At 43.7% G+C, this 12008-nt stretch overlaps 1 protein-coding gene across 1 annotated transcript in view; it reads left to right on the top strand.

Moving 5' to 3' along the window:
• Window positions 1-10784, top strand: part of LOC130528417 (inactive N-acetylated-alpha-linked acidic dipeptidase-like protein 2) — a 54740-nt gene extending 43956 nt beyond the window's left edge. The window contains exons 3-4 of the mRNA XM_057037746.1: window positions 6196-6394; window positions 8558-10784. Coding sequence (XP_056893726.1) covers window positions 6196-6394; window positions 8558-8801 — 443 coding nt within the window. The 3' untranslated portion in view covers window positions 8802-10784. The remainder of the gene's footprint in view (window positions 1-6195; window positions 6395-8557) is intronic.
• The last annotated feature ends 1224 nt before the right edge of the window (window positions 10785-12008 follow it).

Here is a 12008-nt window from a genome sequence, read left to right as displayed (position 1 = left end):
CTTGACCTAAATTTGCTGATCCAACTAGTTTAGACTTTTTCCAACAAAACTTTTTTTAGGGTAATTTTTTTTTAGATAGCTTTGAACAGCAAAGACCAACATGGGATTTTTGTGTTTTAGTGACAGCGTTCAAGAAACACGAAGAAGGAAACACATCAATGAAACTTGGCTTCATGAGTACTCAGAATGTCAGAACGGGGGGGAGAGCTTCTTTATGACATAAATGCAGCTCCAAGCTGAGGCCTGATGTGCTGCAGCCACAAGGTGATGGCTGAGTGACTCAGCCTCACTGGTTCTGTGTAAGCATGTAAGCACTGTCCCATTAAGGCTGAGATGGAGTGGTTACGCTTCCCCATCTGAGACTAATGGACACATTATGACCCAAGTGAGATGACTGATGACTGTACCTGCCAGTAGTCTCGCTCTCCTTCTTTATCACATGTCCCTCATTGTATACCCTATTTCTGCCTTCCCGCCCCATCCATTCAATTCACAGACATTTTATTGGCATGAAATACATTTTCTATTGTGAATTTTGCACATCGCCAGAGAGATGAAGAGCCGTGCTTCACCTTTAAGCATCGTTTATCATCCAGCCGCCACACAAGGCAGAATCGCACTCTTGATTAACAGAAGCATTTATTACAACTGGGTTCCACATTTTTTGTTATTTAATGCAATGTGTAGTGACTATAAGGAATACTCATCAGAGGTTTGATTATTCCTGTTATTGCTGTTGTATCCCAACTTCTGCCAAGCCTTTACATCAGTCCTACGATTTAGTCCAACTACAGCCTGGTTTATCCGCATCAGCACTCCAGTTAGTACAAGTACAAGTGTGACACTTCTGGATCTGCATTAATGGATTCATAGCTCCCCAAAAAAGGATTACTTGAAGGTCCGCCAAGTAGTTGGTAAAGTACGCAGGATCACCTGGGCCAAGTTGGGACTGGAAACGAGTTTAAAGTGGGACACCCCTCCAAAAGTGTTGGAGAGGGACCGAGCCAAGATCCTGTGGAACTACTAGATGCAGCCTGACAAACATGTGATGATGAACCAGCTGCACACTGGTGCTGAAGAAGGCTGTGGTGACAGATGCAGAGCTCCTCAATGATATCAACATTAGTCAGAAGGAACAGAAGAAACTGGAGAAATACTAGGTTTTGAGAGGAGTTGCAGATGAAGTGGGGAGTGAAGACAACAGTGGTCCTCTGGTTAACGGAGCACTTGAGGCTGTGAGCCCCAAGCTGAAGGAGTGTCTCCAGCAGATCTCAGGAAGATCTGAGAGCTCTGTCAAGAAGAGTGCTGTTATAGTAGCAGCTAAGACACTGTACAGGTCCCTCAGGCTTTCAGGCCTCTGGGAGAGGGCCCCAGCTTTGAGGAGGTGCTGACGGGCCAGAGAGAGTGGGAATGAGCATGAGATAGATACAATATATATGGGGGTTTGGTTCACTGTAAGTGAACACTTGGACTCTTTAAAGTCCTGTCTTCCATGATTGGTTTTACTTCCATTATTATGATCAGCGAGAGTATCTGCAACACATTCTGTTGTCTTCAGACTTCCTGTCATCTCAGTGCTAAACTTTTAAATTCACAGCTTTATAATGTTGGACTTGAATTTGTCAAGTGTGCAGATCAGCTCCTCACTTTGTTACAAAGAGTTTGTGTTCAAGCACAAGGCAGGTGGGAGAAAAGCTTTTTATCTTAGCTGGTTAAAAATACAGAGATGCACCAGATGGAGAGGAAGAGGAGGAGGGGGAAAGAGGACAGTGAAATAAATACTTTTTGATGTGTGTGGTAACATGAGGCATGATAAATAATTCTTGTTATGCGGTTTGCTTAATGGCAGTGCTTGCAGAGAAAGGGCTGGCAAGGATAGTAAAATCTGAACACCTTTGTGATTTCAGTCCAAAGAAGAAATTACTACCGTACATTTTTCATAGCATAAATACAGACATACATATAACCTGTTCATTCAGTGCATCCTATATACCGTCTGCTAATTGTTGTTTGAAACATCTGGGACAGGCAATTTAAAAAAAACAGCCTGAAATCACAGAAGCAGCTCCTGACAACTCTCTCAGGGGAAAAGCTGATGGCTAACGTGACCCCTGCAGTAGGTAATGTAATAAAGGGAAGATCAATCAATCAATCAATCAATCAATCAATCAATCAATCAATCAATCATCAATCAATCAATCAATCTTTATTTATATAGCATCTTTTACAATCAAAATTGTTTCTAGGCGCTTCCAGAATCCCAGGGCCTGACCCCAAACAAGCAACAGTGGCAAAGAAAAACTCCCCTTTAACAGGAAGAAACCTTCAGCAGGACCAGGCTAATATTGGGGGACCCTCCTGCTGATGGCCGGCTGGGTAGAGAGAGAGAGAGAGAGAGAGAGAGGAGAGGAGAGGAGAGGAGAGGAGAGGAGAGGAGAGGAGAGGAGAGGAGAGGAGAGGACCATGACCCAGTGGGGTGACAGAGGCCTGTCGGGTGATCATGTTTCTGGACCCTGGCAGCCTCGGGCTATAGCAGCATAACTAAGATGTTAACCTAATAATTAGACGACCCCCTAAGTATGATAATTTGTCTGTCTAGGATAGTAACTGGAACTACAGAATTAGTGACAATAAGCTTTTTTAGGTTTTAAGCCTACTCTTAAAAGTAGAGATGGAGTCAGCCTCCCGTACCTGGACAGGGAGCTGGTTACACAGCAGGGGGCCCTGGTAGCTAAATGCTCGGCCCCCCATTCTACGTCTAGAGACTCTGGGGACCACAAGTAGACCAGAACTCGGCAAAGCACTTGTCACTCCCAAGATCCACACATGAGCCGGGCCAGTTCGATCCCCAGCAGCTGCAGCCATGATTAAAAAGGTCAAGCTCAGGTCACCCAACCAACCTCCAGTGGACACAGGTGGGAAAAAAAGGAAAAGGTGCCAGGTCTGTCCCTCCAGAGAGGACAGTAAAACAAGTACCTCTTGTGTGAAATGCAAGAATTACATCTGCAGAAGGCAGATAACATTCTGTCTATCATGTGGAGAACAATGAAAATGTTGAACATTGAATGTTAAAGTTAATGTTAAAAAGAAATGTGTTCGTGAAGAGGGAAAAATGCAACCCCTGTGCTTTCTTTGAGTCAAGAATGAAGACAGAAAAGAAGGGAGTAGACGAGGATGAAGAGAGAAGGAAAAGAGGATGAGAAGAAGGAAGACTTGCATAATTTTGACCTAGGAGGATGACAAAAGGCTTTAGCTAAATAAATAACTGTTTCTATAATCTAAAATAAAGTAGTTTTTGGTTTTCTTGGCTCTTTTGAGGCATTTAAACAGTATGGGTATAAAATGACCCATAACATCACCATTGTAATTTTTTTCCAACATAATATGAGGGTTAAAGTTTGGTGGACTGTAAACAAAACAGCCTCTGAATGAACTTGTGGCTATCAACCAGAGAAAACCAAGAACTCACTTGGTTTTGGCTGCCATAGTGATCATCAAAACAAATCATATTGTAACCATCAAAACTCTAACTGATCAAATCTTTACAGAACATATTATCTGTATATTTCGCTGGCAAAGTTCAATCAATAAAACTATTCACAATTCAATCACATGTGAATGTGAACATGTGTGTACTGTGTGTATCAGCTCAGCATGTGACTCCCTCCTGGAGCCAATAGAAACACATTGAAAATCTTAACGTTGGTGTCTATCAGAGGAAAATAACTTTCAGGCTGCTGATTGGTCAGTGTTATCTAGACATGCACCAGCAAAATAAACTTCTTCACCGATGTGGTTCAAGAAGTGCCAAGCACCGACTGGCCAGTGGGCCCCTGTGAGGAAGAGTAGGATGAGGTTTTTCTGCTCTCCCATCCATCAGTGTTTCCTCATGTTGCTCTTATTCTGGTTGTAAAGCACAGGGTTAAACTTGTTGCTCCTCCTATTTTGTTCTATAATTCGGAGGTCGCTCCATAATTGCTCCCTCTTTACACTGGTTGATAATTACTGTTTTGGTGTGTTTACACAGAAGAGCCAACAGGGGGACACATTTGCCTGGAAGGGTTGTTGTAGATGTGGAGAAAAGGGTTGATGCTGCAGCACATCCAAGAGGTGGTTACCATGTCCCTTCCACTGTTGAGGGGTCTGATAAACAGACCTGCCTGCCTGTCTGTGTGTCTTCCATCCATCCACCTATTTTCCATCCATCTGTAATCTATCAATCCATCCATCCATCCATCCATCCTCTAGGGCCTCTTTCATTTGCTCTTTTGGCCCATTAGATTTTCTGTACCTGACCTGTGGATCCAATCAGAGTGGCCTTGTTATCAAGGTTACCAAAGAGTATAGCAGTTCAACTGCGGTTGTATTTCCTTTTGTTCATGTCTATGATGATGTCACACAATCCCCATTTTCTTCCTTGTATTTCTCAACAAGGTGTCTCTATACAACAGATCAGGACTTTAAACCCACATGACCTTCACCAACATGTGCAGATGCTGCAGTCAGCAATAAGAATAATTCAGGCCGTCACACTGGCTCTGTTCTGTCGCAGGAGGCTGAGTCCCAACTGAACAGCCAAACACACACAAAGCTGTGTGTCAGAGGATGTGATGGATTACAACAATCAAATAATATTTCATGAGTCCCAGCTGGCTGCAAGGAGACACAGCCATTTAAATTTGTAGGAGAGAACAGTTCACTTTGTCTATTTCTGTCCTCACTGTCTTCCCCTCTCATCTAGGAGTCACGCTCTGTCCCCAACCTGAAAAACGTCTCTCTCTACAGACACACACACACACACACACACACACACACACACACACGTTACCTCTGTCATCAAATCAGCCAGCGAGTCATTCAAACCATCATCTACAGTTTGGATCTTTTCCTCGCAGGGTTAAGGCAAACAGCTACAATTACTCTTCTTTGCATTCATCACACCAGCACTGAGAAGGTGCTCTTTCTTTTTGTTCACCTACCATCATCGGTCCATCTTAACATTTCAATGCTGTCACAGGTGAGCTGAAGCAGTGGGTGCTGTGGGTCTGAGTAGATGGTAGGAGGCTCACTCATCAACAGTCTCTGAAACAGTGCTTAGACTGCTAACGAAGGTTAGTGCTTCAGACTGGACCTGAAGCAGACAAACAACAGCTGATGGAGTTCAAACTAGACTTAAACAAATAAAAGTGAGATCAGAGTGCATCATGGTGAAAAGGTTGTTTCTCCAAATGAGAGGGGGCATGGTGACCTGGGAAGGGGAGTGAGAACACAGAGAAAATTATGACAAGATTCAAGTCATAGAAGCCACTGCTGAACCATGTTTACCACTCAGCAGATGAAATAATCAGATGCTGGTGAACAGAAGGCAGCAGCTTAAGAAGACTGTTGATTTGTAGCCAGCTGCAGGTGTAACAGTCACCAGTGAATGTGGCACAGAAGTGACTCCACGACGCCCCCTAGAGGGAGAGAACAAAGACAACAAAACACCAGCAACTGGCACAAAACACACAGGCCATGACACTTCAGTTCTTTTCAATTCTCTTCTGTATTCTCACTATTCAGAAATAACTGAACTGACATCAAGCTGTGAGAATCAGGCCCAGTTCAGTGGAAACAGGGTGTGTTGGGAGGAGCTCTATGAAACATGCTGTGCTCTCTATGAAACATGCAAGCTCTGCACCTGTGCATGTATGAGGGCTGCGGCGTGTCATCGCATGTGCACATAGCTGCACCTTTGTTTCTGTAGGACTGCTGCCCTAAAAAGGACTGCAAAGTGACCTTCCTGTTTATTTATGTGGCCGGTGTCAGAAAGTGTCTGTCTGTCTACCTGCCTGTCTGCCTGTCTTTCTTGTTTCATTTTAGTCTTCCCTGTCTTGCATCAACCCTTGTGTCTGTGTTTGTAGTTGTGTGTAGGTGTGCAACTGTGTGTGTTGTGTGCACATGTGTGTTCGGACTCCTTGTCAATTCCAACCTTTTTCCTATTTTTCTGAGCTTATCTGCTCAACCAAAAGTCCTAGATGATTTCAACACTCTTTGGTTCTTGTTCTTTAATCTTTACAGCAGGACCGGCCCAAATCCTGGACACAAAATTGATGGGAATGCTAAAAGCCAGAGAGGTTCTGCTGCCTGACCTCCTGTTGTGCTGTTTGTGGACCACCAGTCACTCTCTTGTATTCTTGTCCTGCTCGTCTCTAGAGAGAAGTGTACTACCAGCAGCCCTGCTGGCTGCAGCCTCCTCTCTCAGAGACCGTGCAGCATTCTTCCAGTCAGAAACGATGCGGCCGGCCAACGACCCGAAAGAGCGTGACCCTGCACATGTCCGAATGCTGAATGATGTGCTCCGCGACCTGGAGAAAAGCTTCATCAACCCGGAGTCAGCTCCAGGAGTGTACAGGTGGGAGTTGTAGAGTTGTAGCAGGGCTCTAACACCTGCCACATTTGAGTGGGGTATTTCAGGAGTTTAGAACCATCCAGTCTACTTCTACTCTCAACATCAGTTACAGCTTATCCAGGGTCCAGCGTCAGCATTCTCCTCTGCATGCTGGTGTTTCATGTGCTGAACTGAATTCAGTTCATCTTCATTGCTGTCATGTTTGTGTTATGAAGACTGTCTCTGTCTCACCCTCTGGTGTCAAGAGCCTGACCAGGTCAGGGAAGAGCCACACCTGCAGCAGTCAGTCCACAGGCCACACCCCTTTTTACTAACGTCATCATCATAACAAATGTCCTAAAAAAGAATCAGCTAATGTTTCAGAAGCCAGAGGAATCAAAAATGACAGCTGCAAGATTGAAGACTTTAATATGTCCGCAAGTGGAGCACTTCACTACATAGACACCAGCCCCTGTCTGTTTAACTCAGATTAAGAAAGAATATTTCAGCCAAAGGTCATCAAACCAAATAATAGTTGATGAGGAGGGTTGGTGCTGGTGACAATGGTGCCGCCCCAGACTGTCAGGAATCTGTGATGTAAACAGTAGTGGAGCCTTGGTGAATTGTGTATCAATGCGTGACGTGGAGCCTTCCTTTCTATAATTGCACACTGTTGATCTTCATTATTTACACCCAGCAAAAGGGGAAAATATAAATCCAAATCATTTTTCTGACCCTCCTCAGCTGCCACTAATCATCCCCTCACACAACCTAAATCACATTTAGGCCTTTTCCTGGTGGGCGGTGATTTAATTCCTGTCTTGCAGGGACTCCTTTTTCATCATGTTCTACAAGAACACCAAGAAGGGTACAAAAGTCTCATAGTGCACACATATTTATTACTTCTGACTGAACAGGGCAATAGAGGAATAATTCACAGGCCATGCTTTTTACATTTCTCCTGCCGGCAGCAGCTTTTGTGCTGCAGCTGTCTACATCTGGAAGAAAGTGTGAGCTACACATTAGCTGGCAAAGTAATTTTAGTCAAGCTGTCTGACTAAAGAATGTGAACAATGATTCATTTGGAACGGCGCTCAGCTGGAGGACAGCTGACCTTGACTGATGGAGAGAAGGTTTTTTCAGGCGCTCATAATAAACTAATGTTAGCATCCTCACAGGCTGTATACACACTCTGTCTTCCCACTCAGTGCTTTAGACATCTCCTTCTCACCCACATCCCTACGCAATAAATGGCTTCTGCTGCTCAGTGTTATTTAGACTTTATGTCTGCAGTGGACGTGTTAATTGTCCCCCGCTGCCATTAAATGGAAGCAAAAATTAGCTGCTCTATCATGCTTGAAATGCATTAAGGCTAAATAGCACTCATTTATAAAGGAAGTTTCTATTAACTGACAGGGTGTAAACAATCAGGCTGTGGACCCAGTTAAAGCTCAATAGGCTGAAATTCTGACTTTCTGATGTAGATTAACAAACACAGAATAACCTTTTTCCTCATTGTCTATCAGTCACATTTTAGAAATAGTTGAAAGACAGTCTCCTCCTGTACATGAGCGTGTGTGTGTGTGTGTGTGTGTTGTGTGTGTGTGTGTGTGTGGTGTGTGTGTGTGTGCAAAATCCCTCCAATCACTGTTGTACAGAGTGAAAGCACGAGTCTTTTCTCTGATTTTTGGGACGTTTGGATTTGAATGATGGATTTGTCCTGAATTCTGACTGAACTGATCTGACTTGGACTGTAGTAACATGAGCCCACAGCAGGGCTGAGGGTCACAGGTTGTGTTGAAGTGACATTCTACCTCCTTCTGCTGACTACCAAAACCCAGCGCTGGATCTCGATGCGCACCAAACTATATAGTCATGTGTGTGAACTGGCCCCTAAAACATCAAACTGGACCAAACAAGTCTAGAGTGTCTGGTGGGCTTTTGTGTGACAGCCTGCTAAAAAGCCTCAGACTATGCACAAATGACACAAGTGATCGTCAAACTCCAACAACAGATGCTGCATTAAAATATCATCCTCAATCCAGCAACATTACAGGATTGAAGCTGAGTCCAGTTCAGTTCAGTTGTGCCATGACTTTTATTTGTAGCATGAGATGAGACTTTAAGATGCAGCAATTCAGGAATGATGTTAACATGTTAAACGTTCGCCTGTTGGTATGTGTCCAGGAACCTCTTATATAGCCTCCCTGGAGGGAGCACCCCTCAGTTCTCCAACGTCAGGTTCTCAAAGGAAGCTGCTCTGCACTGTGACAACATCAGCAAACCAGGTGACCGCCGCTGGGATCAGGAGGACCTCTGCCACAACATCAGGAGCCAATGTCTGGCTGTCATCCAGAGGGCTGTCCAATCAGCGGAAAGGCTGGTCTGTTTTGGTTTGGACCTGTTTGAAAACTATCCCAATAAAAAATGACCTGTGGTCACTGATTAGACCGGTCAGGTTCAAGCAACCCTTCAATCACGTTCTACACTTGAATGTTGGGGAATGTTACACATGTTGAGGATCCTCCATCCATCCATCTTCTGCTGCGGGGGCAATCCCAGCTGGTTTCAGGTGTGAGCTGAGGTGCAGAGTTTCATTTATAACACAGTTACAAACGACATTTGTACATTACTGTTTGATGAATGCAAGGAAACACTCTACAGTTCCCACCAGCTCTCAAATGCATCTGAGAAGAAATTACCTGTTTAAATTTGAGTATTTCTTCCTAAAATAAAAAAAAGACAATTTTGTTTTTTCTAAGCCTTCTTTGTGGTAGTTGAGACGCAGGTGAAAACAAACCTCTAGCAAAGCAAGATGATGATGATTATGACCATTATATTTTGCTTCATACTAACAACACATTACCATTTCACTGAATCAGTCCATTTTGGTTCCTCCGGGTGCTGACCTCTATCACGGATGTTTCATAAGAAAAAGCCCTTCGGTGTGACGTTTCAGGATCCTTTTCAAAGCCTAATCAATCAGGTTCATTTAAAAACAGAGAGCATCTTTTGAAGATGGCTGATGAGTTCCTCTGAGATTCACATTTCTGATATGCAGTTCCAACTAAGCTGACCTTACCTGAACTTTGAAGGCAGCAGTTCCCGCTGCAGCGTGGGTCTCATGGGTGAAGGTGAACCTCACACCATGAATCAGGAGGGATCCATCAATCCACAACTAGGTGAGGACCACTTTTTCCCTGATTCCAGACAAATGTAGTCACAACTTACCCCAGTCTTGTATTCTCTAAAAACACTTCATCCAGTTGCTCTTTTTATTTTATTCTCTGTTGTTAGTGTGATGTATTAATTCGGTCTGATGCAGGGTTGGGGTTGGGGTTGAGGTTGGGGTGAGGTTAGGGTCGGGGCGCCCATGAAACTAATGTATCATTTAAAACATCCTGAATATATGCACTGCATACCTGAGCCGTTCTCATGGTTCAACTCTCTTCATGTCCTTTAAATCCGTGTTTTTGGCTTTTAGGGGGGTTCATACATGTAATGTTTCTGTAAGCGTGTCAAGCAATAAGGTTTCAACTTTAACGGCATTTGTAACTGCTTTTTTACTTAATGAGACTTTCACAGTTTTTGTACAGGCCTTTTTGTAATGAAGTGTAAATGAATAAGTGAATTTGTTTATTACGAGGTGACTATGAAAATGACCACTTGCACCAACAGTCCAGCTCTTTCTCATCTGAAGTTGTGCCTTTCAACCACCAAAAGCTTTGATTTAGTGTTGTCAAATATTTCTAATCGGAGATCAAATACTGTGAAAACAGAGAAAGAAAAGAAACTAAGTAGATCCCTCTAAAGTCTAAACCAATTGGATGCTTTAGCTTCCCCATAGCTGCAGTCACCTTCATCCTCAGATGTGTCCTGCTGGACTGGCAGAGCTCGATTTAAATATTGCATGTCTGTCCTTTATTATTGAATATTCCTGCTTTTCATATAAAATTGTTATTCTCTTAATCACGCTTCTGTGTAGTGTAGAAAAAGCATAAACAAGAACTCTCATTAGTGTAGTATGTGTGAAAAGTGTTGATGTTAAACCAAACAGACCTCGTTGTAGCATGAACAGCACGCCCTTTAGCTTGCATGTGTTGTGTTTTAGTGTTTTAATGCAGCAACAGCAATGTCTCAGCTGACTGGCTGAAATATTCTGCACTTGGTAGCATCAAATGTTTTGTTCTTTCACAGTTTGGACTAAAAATGAACTCATTTGTAGAAAGTTTGGAATGTCGTTTGTGATGATGGGAATGAGTGAGTGTGACTCTCATAGCTGTTGGATGGTACACTCCATTCGCATGCATGATAACTTCAGTTGTTGGTGCTGCTCACTTTACTGGCACCATTTCTACCCTCTGAACTTTTCGGGTTTTACTCCTTGCTAGTGCAATAAAGGACATTTCAGGCCTGTGTCTTCTCATTATTCATGAGGGTAGACTAGAATTTAAGCATGAAACATACTACAGGCTGGCTGAGTGAAGAGGAATCACACATGTCTAATCATTATCTGCTGTGGATTAAAGAGTTGAATAACTGATCAATGTGATTTCTGTAGGCAGATCAGTGCACAAAATCCAAATGTCCTCTCTGCTTCTTACTCAGAACTTTGTCTATGACAAACTTCTGACACAACATGCAAAAGCAAAAACCGTTGAACCCAAACAACACTGAAGGACACAGACAATGCTACTGCTCATAAAATAACACCTAAACAAAAAGCATAACTACCAGCAAAGAAAGCAAAACCAACCCAAACAAAATACATTCCAGACCCTGACAGTTACCGACAGGTTTAATTGTCAACATCATACGTCCCCATTGGAGAAGTGATTAAAGCTGATCTGATGCAGAATAACAGCTTGATGGAGGGAAGTCCACAGAGGATAATGATGGCTTTGAACATGACAGAACAATGACCTGTCAACCTGACCACAGTCAAGATAATTCCAGGAAGAGAATTGTCACTTTATAGACTATTGTTGAGAATTAACCTCTTCCTGTCTTTATGCAGCTGAGGAGGCCACTGACGGCCTCACCGTCTGTTTCGCCCGGTGTCTTTGTCTGTTCAGCGTGTGAAATGTTTAGTTACTCCTCTGCCTCCTTTAGTGAAGGAAATAGGTGCAGAAAGTGTAGTTCATTAATGGCTCTGGAGACGAGACTTAGTGAGCTTGAGACGCAGTTCCGCAGCTTGAAATTAGCTGGAGTTGCGTCAGTTAGCCAGGAGAAGGTAGCTGCTGCGGAACTGCCTAGCGTAGCTACAGCTAGTGGTCCCCTGGCAGCAGCTGAGCAGCCGGCTAGCCAGGGCGGCTGGGTGACGGTTTGCAGGAAGCATAGCCCAAACCAAAGGCCCACGGTGCACCACCACCCGCTTTCTGTAGCTAATCGTTTTTCCCCACTCGGCGACACACCCGCTGACAAACCGACCCTGGTAATTGGTGACTCTATTTTGCGCTATGTGAAGCCGACTCCAGCGACCATAGTTAAGTGCATTCCGAGGGCCAGAGCAGGCGACATAGAAGCCAATCTAAAGCTGCTACCGAGAAGTAAACTTAAATTTGGTAAAGTTATTATTAACGTCGGAGCAAACGATACCTGGCTTCGTCAGTCGGAGGTCACCAAAATTAACATAGAG

Source organism: Takifugu flavidus, chromosome 7 (assembly GCF_003711565.1).
Source record: "Takifugu flavidus isolate HTHZ2018 chromosome 7, ASM371156v2, whole genome shotgun sequence".
Lineage (NCBI taxonomy): Eukaryota > Metazoa > Chordata > Actinopteri > Tetraodontiformes > Tetraodontidae > Takifugu > Takifugu flavidus.
The sequence above is the reverse complement of the archived record's forward strand: the minus strand, read 5'-3'. Positions and strand labels throughout refer to the sequence as shown.